The sequence below is a fragment of the Phalacrocorax aristotelis genome, chromosome 4 (assembly GCF_949628215.1).
Source record: "Phalacrocorax aristotelis chromosome 4, bGulAri2.1, whole genome shotgun sequence".
Taxonomy (NCBI): domain Eukaryota; kingdom Metazoa; phylum Chordata; class Aves; order Suliformes; family Phalacrocoracidae; genus Phalacrocorax; species Phalacrocorax aristotelis.
Genome location: NC_134279.1, coordinates 34,498,831 through 34,524,143, shown reverse-complemented (window position 1 = coordinate 34,524,143; position 25,313 = coordinate 34,498,831). Strand labels below are relative to the sequence as shown.

General features: G+C 39.6%; 1 protein-coding gene across 5 annotated transcripts in view; it reads left to right on the top strand.

Moving 5' to 3' along the window:
- Positions 1-25,313, top strand: part of SH3D19 (SH3 domain containing 19) — a 91,844-nt gene that overhangs the window by 53,027 nt on the left and 13,504 nt on the right. For 2 of the 5 annotated variants that reach the window (XM_075090922.1, XM_075090926.1), the window contains 8 exons: positions 796-838; positions 2,083-2,230; positions 2,463-2,664; positions 3,277-4,269; positions 16,271-16,378; positions 19,816-19,928; positions 22,165-22,223; positions 24,534-24,798. In XM_075090922.1, coding sequence (XP_074947023.1) covers positions 796-838; positions 2,083-2,230; positions 2,463-2,664; positions 3,277-4,269; positions 16,271-16,378; positions 19,816-19,928; positions 22,165-22,223; positions 24,534-24,798 — 1,931 coding nt within the window. Of the gene's footprint in view, positions 1-795; positions 839-2,082; positions 2,231-2,462; positions 2,665-3,273; positions 4,270-16,270; positions 16,379-19,815; positions 19,929-22,164; positions 22,224-24,533; positions 24,799-25,313 lie in introns of all 5 variants that reach the window. The other 3 variants (XM_075090921.1, XM_075090924.1, XM_075090923.1) reach the window with 2 other exon arrangements.

The following is a 25,313-nucleotide window of genomic DNA, read 5'->3' as shown; positions in this document are numbered from 1 at the left end:
TGTGCTTGCTATGCAAAAATTTGTCACTTGGATAATTTCCTTTTCTCTCTAAATAAATCAAAATAGAAATATAATGTGGCCGTTGAAAAAATCATTTGAATATAAATACGGCAAAAACAGAAAAATGAAGAGGTCAGGATTCACTTATTTTATGTAACTTAAAACACATGGTTTGAAAAAAAACAATGTTCCTGACTTTTAATACACAAGTGATTAAACTTTAGGAAATTTCTAGCTGGGAACATTTAATTTTTTTCTTTTTACATAACGGAGGGTGAAATAGCTTCTTAGTTTATGTGCCTTAGTACTTTTCCCTTCTCTAAAACAAAAAGAGACATTAAAAAAAGATTAAAGAACACATCTCAGAAATAAACCATCAAAAGCAAAGCCAGACGTGTTTAACACTTCTTTTTGTTTTATTCATGGATTGTTTTAACTAAAGGAAAAGAAAAAGAAGTTTCAGCTCTAGGGTCACCACAATGCAGAATGCAGGAACGTGTGGTGAGGAGGAAGAAAGGGGACAGGACTATCTCTCTTGGTGGTAGCCCAGACACAGAGTGACTTAAGCTGGTTATGAAACTGCGCCCTAAGCCTTGTAAAAACTTCTCATATTTAATACAAATACATTTTTAAAAAAACTTGGCCACTCTTAAAATCTGGAATTCGTGATCAGATGCTGTATGTTCTCCATTTTGTTGATAGTGTATTGGTAAGGGCTCTGCTATTATCCTCGTCTTACTGCTGTGACAGTATATTGTAACCTCTTCAAAACTTTTGTTTCTTTTCTTTAAATAGCTTCTCGGACCTCTAGCCACAGCGAGCAGCAGAGGGACAGGAGGTATGATACTGTTATTTATACTGCAATTAAGTGTTACTGTAAAACTTGTTAGATCGTGTGACAGTATTATTTTCTATGTCTTTCTCCTTTAGTTTATCTTTGTTCCTTCTCTGGATCCTTAATGTGTTTAAAAATAAATTAGACTTGGAATAAAATGAAATACTGTGATTCTTAAGGACAGGGTAGGTTTAGAGTTTGAGGAGTGTTCTCATCAACTTTCATATGCCCTCAAAAAAAGAATGCAGCCAACCATCAAACCTCTGCAGCACTGTTTTACTTTCCTGATATCTATTTACAGGATCACTTAACAATGAAAATAAGCACACTTTCGGGCCTCCTTCCAGTTTGTTGAAGGGTATCGAAAAAGGCAGTCACCAACCTGGATAGCTGGTGAACTGAGTCTGCCATTATTTCAGGTGTGAAGGAACTGTAGCCCTCTTTTTTTTTTTTTTTTTTTTTTTTAAATTCTATTTACAATAGTTTTGGAAGTTACGCTTCTGCAGGTTTCTTCTGTCAGCAGAGGCTTCTGTAGCAGGTGCTTCATCTACTCACAAAACTCACTTCTCAAAGTGTATTTTTTGTGAGACTGGATTGATCAGTGGTACTCTGGGGACTGTGGTCTGGGAACGTGGGCCATCACTGCAGCGGATGCTCTAAAGCAGTTGTTACAGTGATAGAACAGGTGTAGTAGCTATGGGTCCCTAACTGCCATGGAAGTCTTTATTATACTAGATGCTGTAAGCAAATAGGCCCTGTCCCAAAGGCCTCGTGAGGTTTGCCCTGCCCCACTTTAGCACAGTGGGAGGTTTCCCTAGAAGTCTAAGGATCGACATGCTTTTAGGTAGCCAGCCAGAAGCAGCCTTAACTATCCTGCTGTTTTCACATTGTAGCAGGCTAAGGGCAAACACATGATTAGTTCTCATTATCCCGTGAAGACTAAGACTTCTTCCATCTAATTGTGTTACACTTGTGTTTAAGTACTTTAAGCATGTAAATTATTTCACTGAAGCCAATAAACCTACTTTTTGGCTTAGGCATTTAATTAGGTGCCTTGAATGGAAGCCTAAGTGCTTGCTAGAAAGGTCAGGTAAGTTACTTTGAAATCATGGAAAAATATGTTTGCTTAAATAAAAAAGACCTGAGCTGTTCTGATTTCCCATGCCGAGAAAATCTTGGTCTTTTATATTTAAAAGGACTATTTTAAAATGTTTTAGGTAATTATTCCCCTTTGCCTTCATTTCCAGGCGTCCTGAGATTACAATAGTTGCTGCTGAACCCCTCCGGCCATCCTCCTGGTTTCCAGGTGCAAGCCCCGTCACTCCTCAGGGATTAGGATTCCCTTCTGCTTCATCTCATGCTCAGTGGAGGAGAAATGAGCATATTCCAGTTGAGGTGAGCATGAATTTTCATGAGATGTGTTTGATTTCTAAAGGTAAAAAGCATGTTAAGTTAGAGACGCACAGAGTTTTTTGCTTGCTTAGACTTCCATCACATTGAATAAAAGACTATGACAGTGTCTTTTCCTATACATACGTTAATTTAGTATTTTTAAATTTATAAGCCTTTTTTTTTTTTTTAAAGGATCACATCTGGACGTACGTTAATATTTATCTCTGTTTTGTAGCTTCCACCGTCGTATGAGCAGGTGATAAAAGAAATCAATCAAGTACAAATCAATACAACAAATAACAATAATGCTGCTGCCCCTAGACATACCACTACTTCTGCAACACAAACTGACTTTCCAGAGGAACTAATCAGCCATTTGCCGGGAAGTGATGTAAAAACTATTGTGCCTACACACTGGGAATCTGCAGGCTATCCAGGTGAGGCTGCCTTGGATTTCTCATTGATGAAAACCTTACTCTGTCTCCTGAAGATTTTCTTTATTATGGTCTGTGGAGTACTTAATATGAATAACAGTTAAATTTCTGTGAATGATTATTGCTGTAAATTTCTGTAAAAAACCTCTCTTCTGAAAAACTACCGTTGCATTCATGGTCAGACTACAATTAAATCTTGAAAGCTTTGCTCAATTCAGCCATAATGGCAATTGCTGGGGGGCCAGAGGAGCTCAGGTGTCCAATCAGGATAGCAGCAGTGTTACATGTTTAGGCTGAAAAGTGTGCAGACCAAGCTGGGGAAGTTACTGTACTATTCTTTGGTCTAGATATTGCTTGCATGCCCCTCACACTGCAAGCTAACAAGTAGTTTTGAACTCAAAACATGTGGATGCCACGCATTTTAGCAATCTTCAGCTTCTTCCTAGAGTTCATGTATTTTTTTTCATTCATCTTTTTAGAAAGAGAACTGCAGTTTCACAAGAAGCAGTAAGTTCTCAATGAAAACCATTGTGTTCACCATCCTGATGGCTGACAAAAAAATAATATAAAGTGTTCTGGAATAGATAACTGCAACCTTTTCTTTTCTATTAGCAGGGCAGAGTCCTCTTAAACCTCCTAGGCCTTCTGCATCTCTCCTGAATAGGTCTCCTTCAGAAAATGAGAATCCCTTAATAGTCTTTGAAATTTCTGAAGGTCAGAGGTGCCAAGAAAACCCCAATGCTGTGATACGTCCTGTGCCAAAGCCAAGATCAAGAAGCAATCTCAGATCTGTGGTCAAAAATACTGAAAGTAAGATAGAGAATGGAGAAGAAGTGAATGAGTCTACCACAAAAAGGCAACAACCTCCAATTCAGCAGTCACCTCTCTTAGATGATAGCTTACTAGACAATCACTTGACGATGGACAGCATGAGTACAGAAAAGAGCCAAAATAGTATCGTTTCAAGGATCAAAGTTTTTGAATCCCAAGGAACTAATGATACCTCAGGATTATTAAAAAAGCCAGAAATTGCCCCTCGTTCATTCACCCCAAGACCTGTTCCTGCAAAGAAGCCAGTAGTTGCTCCAAAGCCAGGGGTAAGCAGAATTTCAGGAGACTGGGATGCATGGACAGAAAGCAAATCAACACCTTCAAAGGAATTGCAGCCTCAACTTGAAGTAGTTGGGAGCAGTGTTGTAACCAAACCTGAACTGCCAAAGAAGCCAAAACCTGGCCTTGTTAAAAGTAGTAGTAGTGATTTTCTTGATGCAAGGAGTGGATCAGTGGCAGAGAACAGTGGTGGACAAAAGAAATTTCCTGTTCCTGCGCCAAGGCCACTCGTTCCTAAAAAGTCACGTTATGCAGAAAATCCTGCCCTTTCTTTGGCGTCACTAAAACCAATTGCTGCTCCCCCACGGGCCTCTGTATCTGCCCAAGAAAAAGCTTTCAAGTCTCTGGGGGAAACGTCGCCTGCAGCTAACTCCTCAGCACCTGCTTTGCAAAATAAACTGGATGTGGAAGGAGATCTGATCAGTTTTGATGATGACGTTTTGCCCCTAAGTCCAGTTTGTGTAGTTAAAGATAGCATCAGTTCTGAAGCAGCAGCAGGTAAGAAGAAATTTTTTAAAACTGTCACTATGGTTATTCTTTGCAGGTGTGTGATCCCCTGTACGTTATGTCTACCTGTCTTGACGGGGTTTGCACGGGTATATGAAATTCTTGGTTCTCTATTACGTCAAGATCACTATGAAATTACTTGGATTTTGAAACTTGGGAGGTTTTAAGGCTATATAAATATCAGAACTTGCCTGCCAGTTTTATCACATGATTACTGAAATAATGATAAAAGTCTTGATGTTACACACTAGATGTCACCCCCAGAATGTGTCACAATTCTCTCTGGGGGACTTGGGACATCTTACGTCTTGCCATCTAATCTGACTAATTTATTTGAGTGCCTGAAGTTCTGTAGTAGAAATCTAGTCATCTAGGGGAGCAGCAATGTTTGTTGCATTTAGGGAGACTTGTGATCAGATGTACTGGGATGCCCTTTCCACCTCACCAGGGACTACTTATTTTCTCTTTCCTATCTGCGTCTTGTCTTGTCATGCAACGATATGCTTGTTGCACAACTTCAATTTTTTCTAAGTGAAAATAACTGTTTCATGTGGACAGATTAATTATTACAACTACATCCCTTTCATAAACCTTCTTTGATTCCATTAATCACTTGGGGTCGACTTTTTTAGTGCTCTCTTAAGTAGATTAAGACATAGGTGGGTGTTGGGCTGTCATTAAATTTTATAGCAATAGGTTTTTCCCTTTTAATATGCAAGTACGTCCTGATTTAGCTTACCAGCTCCATTGCAATCCAGAGAGAGTTCTGCTTTAAAACATATGGTGTGTAATACTAAATGCTTGTTTAAGGAACTATATTTAATCTTTTTTTTTTAACCTCATTTGTCATTAAACATCTCAGCTTTCTGAAAAGAGAAGCATAGATACTGTGTAGTTGTCACAGTAAATTGATATTGATGATTGGTAACAAATGCGATTTCTTCAACGTTTGTGGATTATATCGTTAGATGAAGTTCTGATTTGTTATTGTTTCTGCTCTGTATTGGCATAAAGACCCCAAGACAGATGTAGAAAGTCCCTTAAAGCCCTAAACTGTTAAGATAGGTATGTATGGACATAATGATCTCAGGGGAGCTTATGAAAGTAGTGAAATAAGGCAACAGAAGATCCTTCAGGTGAAGTGATTAGCTCAACATGGATACGAGTCCATTTTTTTCTTGGACTGACAGATTCCAGGGCCACTGCAGAAGCTAGACCAAGCCTAGAGGAGGCGGGAGTATGGGGTGACTGGGGAGGTATTTTGTACTTACGTCAGGGAAGTGTATGAATGACAGTGTCTAGCTAGCAACAGAGTCATGATCATCGTGTCTGGAGACTGGCGTTGTGGAACAGCCACTGTGCATGTAATGGTATTAGAAGAAAGTTAGAAGTACAAGGGATGACTCTTGTTTTCCATGCATTTAGGGGTAAAACTTGTAGTTTTAGTAATTTTATTTTGATTAATAGGTGGAACAAACAGAGGGAAAATAGAACTGTTCTGAGTGGTAGGCAAGAAAAGAGAATACTTACATTTTGAAAGTGCATAAAAAGGAAAATGGTGTTTTGGCTAGGTACACTAAAGGTTGCCTTTCCCCAACCTGGAAAAATTAAATAACATAAATTCTTCTGTTAAATCCCAAACTAAATTCACCTGAAAAAACAGCTTGCACGATGAAGTGGTAAGAATGTCAGTCTTCATCTTTCTGTTGGTGTCCTAGGTGTTATTCTTGATTTAATTAAGAAGAAAATAGTTTCCATTCTCGTGGTTAACAGAAGAATTGTACAAATAATAATTTCCTGCCTTCTTGAGTCACCTGTCCATGGTTTTATTAATTCAATAAAATGGCATCTTTGCTGCAACCCCTTCTTACATACTAAAGAGAAAAAGGTCTGACAGCATTATCGCTTTATTACACTGTAAAATTAGGATTCATTCCAGATTTTTGCAGGCATTTGTGAGCTCAAGATCATATCCTGTACTCTTGATTACTAATGCCGTGCTGTGTCTTGACAAAGCATCCACAAGAAAAACACTGGCTTTCTGAAAAATGAGGCAACACGGAGCGCTAACACTGGCTATTTCTCATGTTCCCATAGGAACAGCTTAGGATTTGCAAGATGAATCCACAGTAAAATGTTTTGTAAAGGCAGGAAGAGAAGCTCTAATCTTGCTCCCAGTTCCCCAGACCTCTGCATTTCTTACATATTTGTCATTGTCATTACTTAGCAAAATGAGAGTGCTCTGCTTGTTGTTATGGCAACCCTAGGAAAGGAAGAAGGCTTTTATGCAGTGGTGTTTGAAACTAAGCACCAACAGCTTGTTTGTCAAAGAGCAATGTTACATCACAGATTACAGCATTCACAAAACTTAATTTTTTTCTGAAACAGCGCAGATGCATCTGGTACTCTGACTAATGTAAATAGAACTGAAAGGATGGATCACTGCTGCTACTAATGCCTGATGCAAAAGTAAGAAGGTGAAGCATTCAGTTGATGATGGGGAGGGCACAGAAGTTGAAGCGAGCATATGAATGAACAGGTGAAACAGGCAAAACAAATTCAGAGTCTCCACGGCAATTTAGTTGACTGACATAAGATATCAGCTTCCTCTAACAGAAGGCTACCATCCCCACAGTAGTGAAAGGTATTTGAATATTATTTATGTGCTAAGATCAACCGTATTGGCAACAAACCAGTTTATAGTTTGAAGAGTTTGTCAGTGTTTAACTGGTAGTTTAACTACTAAACCTAGCTGGATGATTTTTTCTTCAAGTTTACCTACCTCAGGCGACCCCATGGGTTTCGTCAGTATTTGACAGCATCTCCAACAGCACAGCTGTTAGTAGAGTGAACTTGCCCCTATCCAGACATTAATGATTTTATCTTTGTCTGACCTATATGGAGAGGGAAAACCATTCTGGTGCAAATAGAGACTCTAGGTACCAAGATCCCTTTCAAAGCTAAACAACTCTGAGATTCAGAGGTGAACTGTGGCAGAACCTTGCATCCAACTTGTTTTTCTGATGCTGGCCCAAGGGAGGTGCCAGGAAGGAGAAGTCAGGAATGACAAATCTGTAGAACTGCTCCTTTCATCAGCAGCCAAAATTGATGCCAGCTTCAAGTGCCATAATTTTGGACTCAAAGGCTAGAGGTAATGTTCAAAGCCATTAGTATCCTAATGAAATTGCTCCTGTTCAAGTCAGTCATTTAGAATGTGAAGGCATCTGTTGGGGACTCTAAATCTTGAAGTGCTAATGCTTTGATGACAGTTGTGATATTTTGGATCATCTGGAGTATTTTTACATTTATCTTCTATGTGATAAGAAGGATTTGTGCAGTTCCTGAAGGTTAAAACTTTCGGTAAGGTGGGCTGTCTTCTCACTAATCTACTTTTACAACGGCTTGGAAATGAATTTCTAGTGCAGGTTGAACTGGGTATAAATTCCATGGCTTCAGAAGATCCGTGATTTTACCTATAACTTGTGTTAGCTGCTATGTTAAAGCAAAGTACTATGTCTGCTTCCTAAATGTTCTGAGAATTTATGTTTTGGACAAAGAAAATAGGTAACAGTGCATTTAAGGCACACATTTGAATTAAAACCTGGAGGTGATCTTGCTAGAATATTGTCATTCCTTTTTGCATGTGGAGTTATTCTTCTCTCTCATCTTCTATCTCTCTAAAACAGCATATCATTCACTGATTGCTCTATGCCTGATATAGCAGAACTCAATTTAAACCAAATGCTTTGAAAAGTAGTTCAGAGAGAGCCTTACCTTACTTATCTCTCTCTCCATCACATTAGTGTATTTCAGTTCTAACAGATATATGACTACTGCATTTCTTCATTGTTCTGTCTATCTATCTACCTACTTCATCACAGTATAAAAGTTCATTTCTGCTTGTATGCTGAAAAACCACCACCCAAACCAGTGCTGCTACCCATTTATATGTATTGTTCCTTCTCGTGGCATGAATGGTGGAATTTGTGTGACATTGTAGTCAATTCAGAAAAACTGCTGCTTGAGTAACTCCAAATTTGTCTGCTGTGGGGATATTGCTCAGCTGCTTGTTTTTAATTGCTTCCTCAGGAAGAAAAAGAAAAAAAGAACTGACTGGTAGATTAGTCCAGACATATCTTCAAAGTAATGCAGCTTTTCTTAGGGTTCTACTGTGTTACTTCCAGTGACTCCTGTAGTTATTTTAAAGTTACCCATCTCCTTTTTTTACTTACTGCCAAAAGTATCATCCCCAGAAAAGGTGGCTAGATTTACCTGAAGACATGCTACTGTGGGGTGGAGTAGTGGAGGTATGGATTTGTGCTGTGTCCTGTTGGTTTTGCTGTGAGGTTGGCAATCTCCAGCAGAAGTGGTAACAAGCATCCATTAACTCTTCAGACACTACAGGTGTTTGCTTAGTAAACTTAAATTTTAGCCTTCAAGGAGCCTGGAAGTGACTCGACTGTTACCACAGGAGAGGGCCTTATATCTGGTTTCAGGAAACAAATAAGGTTTTTAAATCGTAAGTACGTAATAGATTAAGAGCCCTGTAGGTTGTCAAATGCAAATCATTCTGCTTTTGAGTTCCATGTCTATAGGTGCTGTTAAGGGGTAGCACACAAGTAATAATGTTCTTAATTATAACTGTCTTCTCTGGTGATTAGATCTGTTTATTTTACAATAAGACTTAAAATACAGATATCCTTTGACCAGAAAGATTGTCAAAGAATGACAAAATGCTTATTTAAAAGAAGTGTTTATAAAAAAAAAAAAACCACTATTTTTTTTTCCTTTGCTTAAAGCATGCGAGATTTTTGCAGGAAAGTAGATAGGTATTTTAAACAACATGATAAATTCCGTTTTCCTTCACATTTTCATTAAAAAGTTTTTGTATGCCTTACTGCTTCCCATCACCAATCCTCTGCTTTGGAGATTTCCAGCTTGCCTGTTTTGAGGCACTTGAATCCCTTGCCGATGAGCAAGCATTCATTCACCTGGCAAGAATGGACAAGGCTGTGTTTCTTAAATGCCAAATTACCCTGGTGATTTTTTTTTTTTTTTGGTCACTCACTGTATGTCCAAATACCCTTTGGCATCCAGTTTTTGAAGTTAGATCAGGTTATGCAACCAATTTCTAACAACACGACCTCATGGCTGACCTGTTCTGGGCAGGAGGTTGGATTAGAGACCTCCCGAAGGCTCTTGCAATCTGAACTATCCTAGTATTTCTTCAACTAGCAAAATAGATTAATGAGGTAGGAAACTCTCCAGACTCTCACATAATAGCCTGTGCTGATACGAGCAGTCCTTCTGTGCCAAAGACGGTGTAATTACTATCACCTTTACTAGTATGGACTAGCTAGCAATGAACCAAATGGTTGTACTTTTAGATACACACAGATAGTAAGTGTGGGCATTCCCGTAGTTTGAGAGAGAAGTGCTGAAAGCTCAGAAAACGTCCATTTATATCTGTCTCTGTATACGATATGGCACCGTAGTTTTCCACCCCATAAATGCTTGTATTGCCAGTAAGTGTTACAATAGCCCAAGAAATTTTGCTATTCTAGTAGTAGATCTTATTTTATCTGCTCTCCAACCTTCTAACACTGTGGGTGAGATATTTCATTGCTCAGTTAAGGACATCTTGCGTTTTCAACAAGTACATTTAGGTTGGCTCTTCTATTGCATCCCCCAGCAGGTTGTTTTTTTTTTTTTTTTGCTATACTTTCCAGAGAATATAAAACTCTACATAATTCTTTGACTTTGTGCACTTTTGTCGTACTGATGGCTAGGCTCCTTCTGTAAACTCCACATGTATCCTATAAACATCATTCATTCTTTGGATTGGACTCGTTCCTCAAAAATAGTGATCACTGGCCTTGAGTTGCCTTGCTTTTTGTGGTGATCCATCAGATGTCAGCAGTGAACAGGGAGCAGTGCCTAAAAGCTACGCAAGTAGTTCAATACATTTTCTCTGTTCTGAGCAGCAATAAATGTTGCTGGGTAAATTCTTCCTGTCCTGCAGTCTTTGCACAACTCTTTATAAAATCTTGTTAATGCATGAGAAGTTTGAAATTTCTGGTTTGGCATCTGGACACAATGTTTCTGGGAGGAGAGATAATCCTCAGGGTAAAACTTTCTGAAATTACTGTGTGCTTGCTCTGCTGTTGTGTGCTTTTGATAAAACAGCGTAAGCAGGCGCAGAAGTAAAATTAATGCTTTGGCAACCACATCAGAAAAGGTACTTATATGCAAAGGTTGTTACAAGTAAGAAATTTTTACCAGCCTGCTCAAGTACCTGTTTGACTAAATGTGCCATATCAGGTAAAGCAAATCTCCTTGGCCTGATGAACTATAAATCTTTGAATGAAGCAGGACCACACAGTCCATTCATAGCGTCTACCAAAATAACTGGGCTAGTCATGAAAAGCCTCTGTGTAGACTGGGGACAAAGAAGTCCTAGAATGTTATGTTAGCAGATTTGCTTGTCCCTGCTCCAATTTTAAGTCTGAAGCCATGCTAAGTCTAGTCCTGAATACTGTATTCCTTTTATTTGAGTGACCTGATCTACTCTCCTACTGTTAGGAGAATCCTGAGAATCCTGAATTTCACCTGAGCTAACTTTCAGGTTATGTACAGATTGCATCCTGAGACACCCTGCATCCCATTCTCTCTCTCTTTTTGTCTTTTTTTCCCTTTTTCTTCTTCAATTTCCCAGTCCTATTAAAAGTTCCTGTTAAAAGATATGGTTGTGACCAGATCATGGCAATTTTCCATGCACAGGGAGCTGCAAATTGCATATTTTGAGAAAGGCAGTATAGTTCATATTATTCTCTCTGGGTCAGAAATACCATTTCTAAGAACAGTGAACTGTTAATTTGGAGATGAAAAATACTGGGTAAAACTGAGATTGGGAAGCTCACTGATGCTGGAATTTACGTAGGATACCTGTTTAAAATGTCTATTCATAGTTGTAAATAAGTTGAGAATTAGAAAGTCTGAGTGAACATCAGACGTTTGCTTGTAGCATATCACAATGTTTCTTGAGCGTGGACCCCATTCCTCTTTGGGATGTTATCTGTCAGGTTTCCATTGAATCTCCAGCCATATTACTAGGAGGGGCCTGTTGTTGAAAACCTTCCCCCAAGTATGGGTTAAATATGCTTCCACAAACACCAGAGTGGTTTCATGGAGCTAGGTTTTAATAAAACCATTTGTTGATAGTGTGTTGCTCTATTCTGTCTTCCTGGAAGACCCCGATAGCAATACTGTTCTGTGTGAAGAGAATGTGTGAGCCTTGCCTTTAACAGCTGATTTAGGTTTTTTAATTAAACACTGAAAGTAGACACAGGTACGTACTTCTGTAGTGGCAAGTGTTGTAATGTCAGCATCAACACCTTCCATACTATGTTTTTTCTCGTGTGTACTGAGAGTACTTCTTGTAGGACTGAGCGAGCATCTTCACAGCAGATACCTCTATTCTGTGCTTTTAGCTTTCCGCATCTCATTTGTTTGGAGTTTCCCCTTGTGGCTGCTGAGGTATCCGTTACCATCTTACTACCACTTTCTTAAAGACTACCAATAAATATTTCAGAAAGATATCCATCGGTCCTGCTCACATGGGCAAAACCTAGTGTTTGTTCTTTAACCTCCTAATTTTTTATTTTTAAAAAAGATGGTAAAAGAGAGTGGGGGGACAAAAGCAGTCTCTCCTAAAGTGGTAAAAGAAAGCGATGATATATGGTGTATTTGAATACACAGCTTTCATTTGTCTGTCTTGCAAACAAGCGCAGTAATTATGTTATCACATAAACCCTTGAAACAGAAGCTGTAGGAAAGTGAGTATAAGGAAGACACAGGATTTAAGCATCATGGTAGAAATGTAATAAAAAAAATCGATAGAAGTCTGTTGATATGTGTTATGAAAAATGCCTTGCAGATTAATTTCCTTGAGCTGAGAAACTTTAAATGAGTATATTAACAATCCTGTTTTAACACCTTTGTGAATTATGCGCAAACGATGCCCAATTGTTGTTAAACAACATAAAAATTTGATATGTTGTCAGTCCCATTGCACAAAGCAGTGCAGTCGTTTTACTCAGCCAATTTCTGCTGCAAATCCAACACTGGGGAGTGGAATAACACAAACAAGGTAATGAGTTTTAAACTAATTATGAGGTGACAACAGTATAATTGAACATAAGATAATGAGTGGAAAACTAAGGTTCATGGAATGGTTTTCTCAGCCTTAGAAATTACTTTTCTCAGACTTTAAAAATGTCTTCTCAGTTTTATTGATTTAGAGACCTCTGCCAACTGTTGAATGGTCGAGAAAACCATTTCTACGTATGGCAGTGATTAGCAGTGGACAAACAGTAATTTTGTACAATTTCAAATCTCCCATAAATTTATAAGAATACAGATCTGTGATTATCTTGGGTGTTAAGATCATTTCCAATTGTTCTCACAATGTCTGTAGTTTTATAAGATTAAGGCTTTGGAAAACTGTTTCCTCATTGTTGATGTAGAACAATAGTACTGGAAAGCGGCTCTGTTGAGAAGGACCTGGGAGTGCTGGTGGACAACAAGTTGACCACAAGTCATCACTGTGCCCTTGTGGCCAAGAAGGCCAATGGTATCCTGGGCTGCATTAAAAGGAGTGTGGCCAGCAGGTCGAGGGAGGTTATCCTTCTCCTCTACTCTGCCCTGGTGAGACCACATCTGGAGTACTGTGTCCAGTTTCGGACCCCCCAGTTTAAGAAGGACAGGGAACTGCTTGAGCAAGTCCGGGGAGAGCTAGCAAGATGATCAGGGGACTGGAGCATCTCCCTTATGAGGAAAGGCTGAGAGGCTTGGGTTTGTTCAGCGTGGACAAGAGAAGACTGAGGGGGATTTCATCAATACCTATAAATATCTAAAGGGAGGGTGTCAGGATGATGGGACTAGGCTCTTTTCATTAGTGCCCAACGACAGGACAAGGGGCAATGGGCACAAGTTGGAACACAGGCAGTTCCACCTCAAAATGAGAAAAACCTTTCCTGTGAAGGTGACGGAGCAGTGGCACAGGCTGCCCAGGGAGGTTGTGGAGTCTCCTTCCCTGGAGACTTTCAAACCCCACCTGGACGTGTTCCTGTGCCCCCTGCTCTAGGTGTGCGGGCTCAAGCAGGGGGGTTGGACAAGATGATCTTCAGAGGTCCCTTCCAACCCCTACCATTCTGTGATTGTGTGAGAACGAACTTAACCTCTGCAGAACCTTACCGTGAGAGGTACTCCATGTGCCAGTGCATTCCCTATGGTCCTGCTGTGTCAAGGAGCCCGTGGCTTGGCCCTGCTCACCTTTTCTTTGCTCATCCTGTGTCTCCAGTTTCCAATAGGCCAGTGCAGCGTTGAGGCCCTGCTGTCCTGCTGCCTTGCCAGGGTCACTCCTCAAATCTGTCGTAGAGTTACTAGATAACTGAAAGAGAGAAGACAGCCTTCTTTAATTTTTCTTTTTTTCAGCTGCACTGAAGTCACTCTGAACACCGGCATCGGAGTTAAGATTAGATAAATCTCTTTTTAATGCAATTCAAATGTTAGCAGTGTAGCTAGCAGACATAGGTATAAAGGAATAAAAGAAAATTATAACTGCAGGCTTGCTCTAAGAGTGGGGTTTTTGTTTCTTGTGATGACCATGCTACCAAAATGCTTGCAACCCCTCTTGTGGTCTGTGTTTTCAAGTCCTGTAGAAAAATCTGTGCTGTGATGCAGCTTTCACTGAAGAGACCTAAACCTTTTACTGGCTAGTGCTAATCCGTAACTTAAACAAGATGTTAGTTTTAACCTTACCTTCTAAAACATTGTGGTTTGCCTGTGCCTAGTTTCTGGAGGCACCATTGTCTTCAAATACAATGTGATGGAGCCATTTTTAACTGGCTTATTTTTAACTATAGCCTGTATACCTTTAGCTGTAGACAAATCATTGACCTGTCATGATCCTTTCTACCTGAAGTATACGCTCAAAGCTGTTACACAAGCAACCTGACAGAAGGAATTGATGTACTTTGATTCATGATTAAAATATGACATGAAGGTACCCAGGCAGATTTCTGGGGAGCCTGTAGGCAGGAAGGTATCTTGACTTAGGGAGACACCACAGCACAAGCTCCCATGGCACACACGTACATGACGGATACGCCTACAAAGAGAGCCTTAAGCCAGGAGCTAGTGGGAGGTGGACACCTGAGCAGGGGTGAGCATGCAAGGGGCCTGCAGCGTGTTGTCCCTGCCGTTGCTACAGCTGCATGCTGGCAGCGGGAGCTGGGGAGAGCTGGGGCCACGGGCAAAGCGGGCTGCAGGCAGAAGCACCTGGCAAGGAGGAGCAGCAGCCGAGGCTGGGGGAGCTGTGACCGCCAACTCGTGTGCGTGCAGGAGGGCAGTCTGTTACACTGTAATTCAGCAGCTCTATATTACTCAGTGTTTTCTGTCTCTGAAATTACTTTGGGCCTATTTTTGGTTAAAAAAACAAACAAACAAAAAAACCAAACCGGAACAAAACCAACAGAGCTTGATCTACTTGCTCTTCTTCCGTGGCTAAAAATGCCAAGGCTTTCTTAGTTAAAATGCTAAAAGGTTTTTGATGAGGTTGTTCATAAATAAATACCATATTTCTGGATTTTCTTAAATCTTATGTATATTCCCAGACGCAGATTTCTAGTGTCTTGATAAACTGCATTGTGTTATACTGTCCAAAATTATCTGTAAGAAATCATTACTTCATATTACATAATCTTTTAAACTGTTTTTTATAAGTGTTGAAGATAAAATTTTATCAAACACAGGGCTTCCAACTTTGTCGGAAAGTGTGGCGGTAGTGTTGGGAAAGGGTATGGTTTTATAAAAAGTCCTAAAGAATTTAAAGAGATGCCCAGCATACTTCTTCTCTGAGACTCTGACACTCCATAAATAACATCTCATTGAGCTATACATCTAAAAAGGCCACCAGAGGAGGTCAGACTCAGTTGTTGGGGCCACGAATATGCGTCACAGAGAATTTATTGTCCGGAGTGCTTCTTCAGTTTCTACTTTACATGTTTACGATACAGTAAGCATTGCCATTTTACTGCAGTTTTTGGTAATGTCAGAGAAAAGGGTAGCAGTTGTTAACAACAGAGAAGAGGTACAAATTGAAGTATTGCTCTTTGACATGAAGGTGTACTTGAGAAAGAACCCATTGGTTTGGATTTTATTTATGTACAAGTATTTTTACAGCTGCCTTCTACATGCACATATGTTCCCATGCCTATTAATAAGAGACCAGTGCTTAAGTTTATGAAGCATAGAAAACATTGCTCCTGTCTTACCAATGGAATGATTGGACAGGCTTGTAGAGGGATGAGTAATGCAGGCAGGGGAAGAGCTCAGGCACGACTCCCAGTCCTTGGTCTGAACCCGTCTCCCTCATGATACCACGTTTATAACCGACAAAATGAGGCAGAATCTTCCAGGGAATTAGTTGTTCTACAGCAAAGACATTTTGTAATCAGTAATTTTTAAATGCTTTGTTTTGTTTTGTTTCTGTAGGCATTTTATCTGCTGCGCTGCTGATTGTTTAGCTTTGGCAAAATCTTATTGATTAAAACTTTTTAGCGAATGTGTTCACAGCTATGTCTGCGTATTAGAGCAACTGCTTTGAAAATGTTTCCCTAACGCCATCCTGATTTCAGGTCCCTGTTACCAAGCAATGCAGTTCCTCTTGTTCTGTGGCTTATATAATCCCAGAAGGCATCTGGAGCATATTTATGCTAAGTCAACTATGAATGCAGATGTACAGAAGACATGTTATTTACAAAGAGCTGAGTATGCTATTTGCATCAGCCTGATTTATATATATTTTTAATGACTTTCTTGGGTGTGAAATATAAATGTCCATAATAATGAAAGCAATACTCAGTGAGATTTGTGTTCAACAAATAAATATTAAGTATGTTGAGTGGTTTGGGTTTTTTTTCCCTTTTAGATCCATTTCAGTTTGTCACCAAAAGTGAACCTGCAAAAGAACAGACAGCTCAACCGGCTTTAGCCCGGAAACCCACTGTGATCCGAATCCCAGCTAAACCCGGGAAATGTAAGTTGTTCTCCCAAATTGTCTGAGAAATCTCTGTCAGAAAAGAATTTTAACGGGGACTTACTATTTACTAATTGAGTTGCTGTTTACTAGCTATATTATCTGCCAAAGGAATCCCATGGTACAGATTGACAAGACAGAGGAGCCAACAGAAGGGCTGTGGTGGGAAGGAGAAGTAGCTGAGAATCATGTTCCCCTCTCCCTGCCTCCCAGCTACCTTGTCTGGCTCCCTCCCTTGCACTAAGTTTGGTGTCCCTCAAAATTTATGGAGCTAATGCCTATCAGAGGTGAAACGGTGTGGTGGTGGAGATCTAAAGGCTGGCAGGGAAGAGCTGAAGGAGGCCCCTGCAGTAGAAGCAAGTTTGTTTCGTCAGCTGAACTATGTCAATAAGCTGCACCTTTGGTCAAATTGACTTCCGTTCTGACATCAGCTGAGGATATTTCAACACCGCTCCCGAGTTTCATGGGAGCAGGGCCCCCACTTGACAAACGAACAACATTAGTTTATTAAACTTCGCTTCAAACACAGCTTAGTTGGGGTGTAAGCATAGTTTTCACAGCTCATATCAAAAAGTTCCCTTGACCCTTGTTAGACTTGAAATCTGTGGCCTTTTAAGCAATAGTATTTTGGTAGCACTTGAGGGAATAAAAAAGGTATGCAAGAACAGGAATGCAAAAACCTGATGTGTTCAATTTTGTGTCAAGGTCTCGACTATAGTTTTCTGACAGTTACTATATCCCTAATGCCTTCCACCTCTAATCCTTTACAGCTTTACAAATGACACTGACAGTATCTCAGAGTGGAAACTTATCATAGAGCCACAAGGTCTTAGCATTGATCTTTCTATGCTGGAGTACATACTTGCTTCTGTTTAGCCTTATGTTTTATCCTCAAAGCTTAGGGAAAAATGTCATAAGATAGCTCCTGAAACTCATATTTTAAAATCATATTTCACTATACTGAGTAGGTGTAGAGCCAACTTGTAGCAACTAGATGTCCAGGTGGCTTTTCTTCTAAGATTTTTCTCATTATTTCCCAAGTTCCCTTGCTCCCACCACCACCCCAGTGCTAAAATACCAGGCTTTCTCTCCTGCATATGCAAGAAATGCAGTGGAAATGACTAAAAATGCAGAGAGGACTGAAGATAAAGCTATAAGGAAAAGTAATTCTGTTAATACCCGATCATAAATAGAAGTTTTTTTCAGTTGGAATAATATGTTTATGAACTGCTGTAAAGAACCCAGGACATAATTCTTCTCCGCAAAGGAAATTGTAATTTCCATTAAAAAAAGAAAAAGACCTGACAATTTTTTTTTTATTATTATTATTATTTTTTTTTTTACTGAGCTGGAATAGCTCTTGAACTTGTAGATAACTGGTCCTTTGCTGCCCTCTAGTGGTAACTGAATTTTCCACAGGAGACTGCTGGTGAACCTGTACTTGGCTACCGTTGTCAGGGGGGTGTGAAGGGCTGCTTTACGGGAGGCCGCGGCTGGAAGATTGATGGAATGTGGAGGAACAGAAGCAGGTTCCAAGAGAGCAGAGTAGTCTTTTGTCAGATAGGAGCTGCTGTGGGAACGTGAGCTATTAAAAGTTAAAAAAATGAGAAAAGTACAACTGGGCCAAGGTACAATATGGATATAGTAGGATTTACCTTGTAAGGGGGCCACATAATCTCAGTACAAGGGGTCTTTCACCATTGTGGGTAGGGAAGGAAATTAATTCTGCCAGGAACCAGCACAAACCAAAAAGAAAAACCCCAATAAACAACAACAACAAACCCTCCCAGCACTACTGAAAAGGGAACAGAGTTGGATGCTTAAGAATTTGAACTCCAGTAAAGCACTCATTTAGCATTAGCATTTTTGTTGAGATGTGATTAGAAAGGAAGTATTAAACTTCCACTTCAGTTATTACACTTAGCAATCACTGAAAATAACACCTGCCTCCTGCTTCTTGCATTCTGGGTTTTTTTTCTTCTTTTATTTCCTTTAATTTTGGTCTTATAAAGAGCAAGGGCAAGGAAATTAGGACACCTATGTATATATCAAGATTTGAAGTGGTGTGAATAAATAAATCTCTCATGCTTTTTATATATCAGTAAGGTATGATAAGAGAAGATTTCTCTTGCAATTACTGTCAGGTATTTTTTTTACTTTTCATCCATCGTACTAGCTTAGAAGAGTGATGAACTTCACTAACTTCTTTTTCCGCTGTGCTCAGTCACTGCCAACATGGTAACTGTGACATGCTCTGAAGAATAAGGAATTTATCCTTGAACTGATCCATTTTTAAATGTCACACCAGTGTTTTAGATCATAGTAATGCAACGGAGGTGTTAAAAACAAACACCCCTTCTCCTTCCTATGTGTTGCTTCTTTGTTGAGCGTACTTTTCATGAAATGAGCAACCAAAAGTTTTCATTTGGATAGGATGTCTCCTCTTCTTTGTCATCAGTCTGTAAACGTCCAGGCTGTCTACACATATTTTTATATAACTCCAAGACTGGCTGGAACTCAGAAGAGCGTAAGTGTCTGAAGTTCTTTTGTATGAAATGAATTTTCTTGGTATACAAATACATTGTAAAATAGATGGTCAGGTTCCAATATGTAAAGGCAAAATGATTGGTAAATATAGTGGCAAAACCTGTCCAAGTGCTTTCTAGGTTTCAATGGCAGAGACGTTGAAAGCAAATATCATATAATTAGCAGGTTTTTGTGTTCTTTATTGAGACTGAGGACATCATCACTCTTCCCTAGTAAGAGCTCTACTGTTTCCTCTTCCATGTCCTAAATTTACTTAGCTCCTTAAAGACTACCAGGGAGCTTCCATCTCTGTTTTCTTTCTGTCACCCTGAATTTTGTAGTAGGCAACTGTTTCTTTTCTTGCCTTTACCTTTCTGGAGATTCTTCCATCCAAGTCTCCTGATCTTTCAGGGTTACTTAAATAACCCTCAGCTGTTTTCCAGCCTGGAGGATATTCCAGGAGCTGACAGCTGAAAAAAAGTGAGCCAGTTTAGAAATGTGGCTGAGAGATGGTGATGGTGTTTCAGGGTATCCAGTAATGAGCCTGACATTCCCAGGGGTAGAAACTCTTCTACTCGTCTAATATGATATCAACAAGCATTGCAGCTGAAACCTTGAAGCTCTAGAATAACTTGCTGGTGTCCTGAGTGTAAAGTGAAGATCTGTTATGCAGGATGGGAAGTACTCCTTAAGTCAGCCTCAGAGTTGCAACGTTGCCTTCACTTCACATCCCTTTTTGCTTCACTAGTCTTTAAGTGGTCCTGCCCATTGGCCGCTCTGGCTTTGAGGAAGGAAGTTGTGTTCACAAAAAAATGCCCCAAACCAAGGTGCACTCACTTACCTATTGTTGGTCCATGTAAAGAAGCTATTAATTTAGACTTTCATTTAGGAACTTTTGGGGTTTTTTACAGCTTTAAATGAAATCCTGCATAGCCCTCCACCACTTCCTGCTGAAAAGCCTATTGGGAACACCTCCGATATCACAGTGGGAAAACCCAACAGTGGTGACCTAGTAAAAAAAGTGGTAAGTTAGAACTTTTTCCCTGTGTTACAACTTTGTCTGCTTTGGTTAACAGATCTCTTGTGACTCTCAAGCATTTGTAAAGCAAGTTACTTGAAGGACCAAAGGATGAAAAGGACTACTCAAAAATATAAGGCTTTTTTCTTTTAATTGCATCCTGTAATTTAATTAGGTAATTTAGCCTGCTGTCAGTTCTGAAAAGCACTTTGTTGATTTTACTAAACTTTGATCACATCTATCTTCAATTTTCTGTTTTTAGCAGCTGGAATCAGCATAGTCTACAATTTAGTTTCAAAAGCACTGCAAAGTGGTTTAAAGTCCAGTGAGATTTACATAGTGAAATATTGTCAAAGTCATTTAGAAATGTGGTTTGTTTTTTTTTTTTTACCTTCATACACACAGTACCACTTGGTGTCTGTGCTAATTTCCAGGCAGAGGAAACTTTTCTGTAGATGAATGAAGCTTGCTTTCTTCAGCTCTTTCCTTCTAGTTGTTTTCTACTGGTCCTGTCAGATCCTGAATAGAACCACCTATTTCGGAAAGTAAGACTCTGCTCCTCACTTCTGAGCACACAGTAACGGTAGCCATTGTAGCTCTGTGTCCTGTACGCCCTTTGACACAGAGTTACAAATGGGAATTAAACTGGAAAATTACAGTAGGATTTCTAAATATTGAGTGCTGTGATGGCAAGAATTGCAGAGAATCTTGTGGAAAACACAGGCAGTAGAAAGATGAGATCAAATCGAATCAAAAGCCCTCACTAGATGGACAGCTGCCAACAAATGTCTTTGTGGCTACCTCTGCTAATAGGATAAAGAGATTTTTAAATGTCATGACTGAAGAGGCTATTCATAGATGTCCCATCTTTTCTGGATAATGCTGAAAAAATTATTTCCAATACAAGACATTAAATAACATTTTATACAATGCAACCCCAAAACTTTTACAATGTCATCCAGGTTATTGTGACAGGCATGTGTAAGTTTCAGAGGATTTTTTTAAGAAAAAGACTGCATCAAATCCACTGAAACATTTAAATCTTTTCTTTGGAAAGATATGAACTTCTGTGCTTCTAAAACTAGTATTGTTTGTCAGTGGGAGTGATAAACCAGCAACAGTAAAAATTGTTGACTGTAAGCAGCAGTTGATACAGATTTCTTCCTTTTCACACAGAAGAGGAAAATTTTTGGTATGAGGATAACATCCCCATCTGAAAGTGGCAGGTTGTTTTCTTTCTAATCAGGATCATTTGATCAGGAACATTCATTTGGGGACTCAATCAAGGGTCAAAATTTTGTCACAAAATACATTTAGGTATTTTCTAGGTGGGAAAGATCACAGAAATTGTTTACTGGTTTCAAGCATATGTATCCCTAATTAAGTAAACAAGACTGTTCAGATCTCTTTAAAACTACTGATTCAAAAAGGATACTTTTGAACCCAGATTCAGCACTCTGATTTACCATGCTGTTCCACAAGCAGCTGTGCTTGTTCAGAGGAGCTGGCAATACTCGCAGGCACTGGGATGGAAATGAACAGCAGGAGGCAGAAAGGATGGTAACTTGTTAATCCATTACTGTGGTCCAAGCCCTTCAGACGTGGCACATGTTCCCCTCTGCTGACTCTGCTGCAGGGTAGTAATCTCTGGCAGGGTCAGGATGGGCAGCTGGGAGGAGTGACGCCTTCATCTGCCAAAGCAAGATTCACCAGGGTTTATCTGTTAGATCTCTAGGAAACATACTTAGATGCCTTCTTTAATGAGAGCTAATGTTATTTGCAAGAGACACTGTCCTGTGCGAGTTGCATCAATGTCATGTTCTCTGCTTTAAGCATGTTCAAAGTGTTTCATCTGTCGAAGTTAAATAAAAATTGATAATGTAACTGCAGTAGTTGGAATCCTATGGACAGTGAAACTGTACATTTTTATGACTCTCCTGAATTTGGCTTTTAAGCCCTGACTCCCATGTAGTTGGAAAAGAGGGCTGGGTCATACCTCATGCACAATTTAAGGTGTGGTTCAGGTGGTCAGCCAGGTTATTTACACCTCCCTCTATGTCCAACAAGACTATAAAATGCTAGGACACACCATAATACTTATTACTTTATTTCCAGACCTCCAGGAACTCTTGCTTTTCCTGTCTGTAGATTATAATTTAATATAAGAAATGCATCATTTAAACAAGATAATTTTCATTTCTTAGGCTTAAAGAAATGGCTTTTTTCTTTTGAATCTTTGTAGGAGTCGGATCATTCAGAACAATGTGGAGTGCCTCAGCTAGAACCTGTACTACCCCCAAGGTAAGTGCAGTTCTTCTATGACTCACTTAGAAGTGGTGCTTCAGAGCTAGTTTGCCTAGTTAGTCCCAGTGTAGACACTACCAAGTCTAGTCCTACCTAACTCAGTAGGCCTGGGTAGGTAGTATGCTCACTAAAAAATAGGCAGGACCAAGTTGCTAGCTGATTAATACTTGTTTGTACATTATTGGTATGAGCAGGGAGATTATAGGAGGACAGCTGTTTGGCTCTTCAGCTAATGTACAGTGGCTGCTGACAGTCATTCCTTTCTGCATCTTTAACCTTTTCACCCACAGCTGAACGTAGAACATCCCCTCCTGCCTGTTGCTGACCTTTTGATCAACAGCACTTGCACTTGTGGCTGGGTTTGAGTGGTGAAGGAATGGGGGTGGCAGATGCTGGGCCAGCACCTTCCCAGAAGCACTGGCTAGTTTATGCAGTTCACTTCAGACCTAAAACCCCATGGAAGCTGCAGAATAGATTATAACCTTGGGTTTTTTTATTCTTTTGAACCAACAACAAAGAAGGCCTGCAGAGGCAAAAGTAGGTGGACCAGATTTAAATTCAGGTCAACTAAATGCCAGACAAACTGGAGGGAGATAAGGCATTGGCTAGCTGGCCAACTGCGGCTATCTCAGCATCTGCACTCTAAATCTGTGGGTTTAAACACAAGAGTTTGCTCTGTTGTGTCAGAAGAGGATCGTTCAGTTACTAAACTTAGTCTACCAATAATAATGAGTATTCATTAACAGGAAAGAATGTGGTTGTACCCACAAGGAAAACACCTCATTATTGCCCCTTTTGGGTTTGTTACTTTCCCCTGTTCTGTTTAGCATAACAGCATTCCCCATTCTCCTGAGGGTCTCTGGAACTGCAGCAGACGTTTTGTCCTTTCATTCTTCTGCTCAAATGGATTTTTAAATTTTTTTTTTAAAGTAAGCAGTAATAATTCTCTGAATTGCTTGTTCAGGTTTTCTTGTTTAGTCGAGTTGCCTTACAACCGTATGGGTTGGTTTGTTTCCAGATTCAATGCAGTCTAACTTGGAATTTCCCCTTTGTCAATATTAAAAATGCTTAGTTTAGGATGAAGCCAAGGAAGGGGAGAGGTAGAAGTTGAACAGAAGTGTAAATTTTTTTTTGAAATTTAAAAAATAGTCCATACTCAAATAGTAAGAGAACTCTTATCAGGAGTATTAGTAGAGCACTAATATCTTCTCAAGTGGTGGATGACACTCAAAAAATATGTCAGAAGGATACTCCAAAGATCCACTAATGCGTGTTTGTTGTGGTTGGTAATTTTTACAGACCCTTGAGGAAATCACATGAGCAAATAATTATGCTGAATTACACTATATGAAAAAAGAGAGGCAATTGTAGCAGAAACTTGCGGTAACTGGCTGAAGATTTCCCAATAACAATAAAACAATATTGTATTTTTTAAATAGTGGTAGTGTCAGGGTTCGTGACAACAGGAAGCCAACATTGTGTGTACCTAATGCTGGTTTATAACACAGGTGATTTTTAATTAGCAAATTATTGATTTGGCCACACTCTTTGATTCTAAAAATACATGGCTGTATAGAGAGCTTTTTTTAATCAATGGTTAGTAAGGGGTATTGTTTTAGATTTAAAATTTTTTTTTTAAATTACCACTGTCACTTACGAGTCTCTGATTGTGGTTTCTAAACTACTGGTACTCTAATGAGAGTGGGGTATCTCCAGCATTGCCAGAAAACTGGAGTATTTTCACCAGTGTTTTCTTTCTGCAGTAGATATCTGTTGCATAAAAATGGTAAATTCTGCTGTTGATGTCATTGTCAAAGTGGCGTCATACGTCATCAGTTTCAGCAGAGGCCCAAAGGTAAGTGACATCCCAGGGAATGAGCTGGGCTGATTCCTGCAGACCAGCTAGATCAGCAGAGTTTCTCAGGGCTTTCACTAAAGCTGTCCACTAGAACAGCTCCATCCTGAGGCAGCTTCAGTCAAAGCTCTTTCTAAAGGTGGATTGCTGAAAGAAATCCTGCTTATGTAGTGGGCGCCCAAGAAAGCTGGCAGGCTGTTGATAAGCAAAAGTAGTGAGCAGACTTGAAAATACATAGACAAAGGATCTGTCTAAAGCTTTGATCATCCACTCACAGTATCTGAAAAGTTCATGTATTCCCAGAGAGCTTCGGTTACTACACACTCGACAGCCCAGGTCATCGTGAGTCAAGTTTCCTTATTGCATACTCTTTACAGCTAGGGCTGTGGTGGAGTATAAGTTGGCAGGCTTATTAATATGCATATTTCTCTGATGGTTTGCCCAATTTTTAGGCCTGTGGATGGAAAAATTATACCTGCTCGACCTCCCCCACCTAAAGGTGTTCCTGGAAGGCCGCCTCCACCAAAACTCTCTGCAGCCAAGACCTCCTCCCAGAAGGATGCTCTTCCACGATCTATTTCTGACATTGCTCATGATAAAAAGCCCAGCAAGTTCAGATTGGGACCCCAGAGAGCAAAAAGTCAAGTCATTAGAAGTCCAGATCTGGCATTACCTCCTAGACCTAAACCAGGTCATCCTCTCTACAATAAATACATGGTGAGAGTTGAGGTACTCTGAGACTATTATTTATAAAACAGTGCTGGTTAAAATAGTAGTGAAAAAGGTAGTAAAGTAGGTTGCTACAATGTGGCTTTCAAACTGCATCTATCAGCATAATCTTTCTTAGAAAATACTAGTAGATAAATAGTAATAAGCACTGTAAGGTAATACTAGAGAAAGCAATTTATACATGCAAAGTATAGATATATGTGTATGCATTTTTGTGTATAGATGTTTTATCTCTTTAATGCATAGGGTTTGGGGGTTCTTTTTACAGTCACCAGTTCTGAATTCTATTACAGCATGTAAAATGATGCTAAATAATTGTGTTTGTATATTATTTTTCCCTGTATATGTCAAAATGCCTAAGAAAAATGTGGAACATTAGAACTTTAAAGCTAGTTTACCTTGCTTAACCAAACCTGCGAAGAGTGAGGAATGTAACATCACTTACTTCTACATTTTCATCCTATTGATGCCATCCCTTTTCATTATAAAAATGTTTCTTTTTG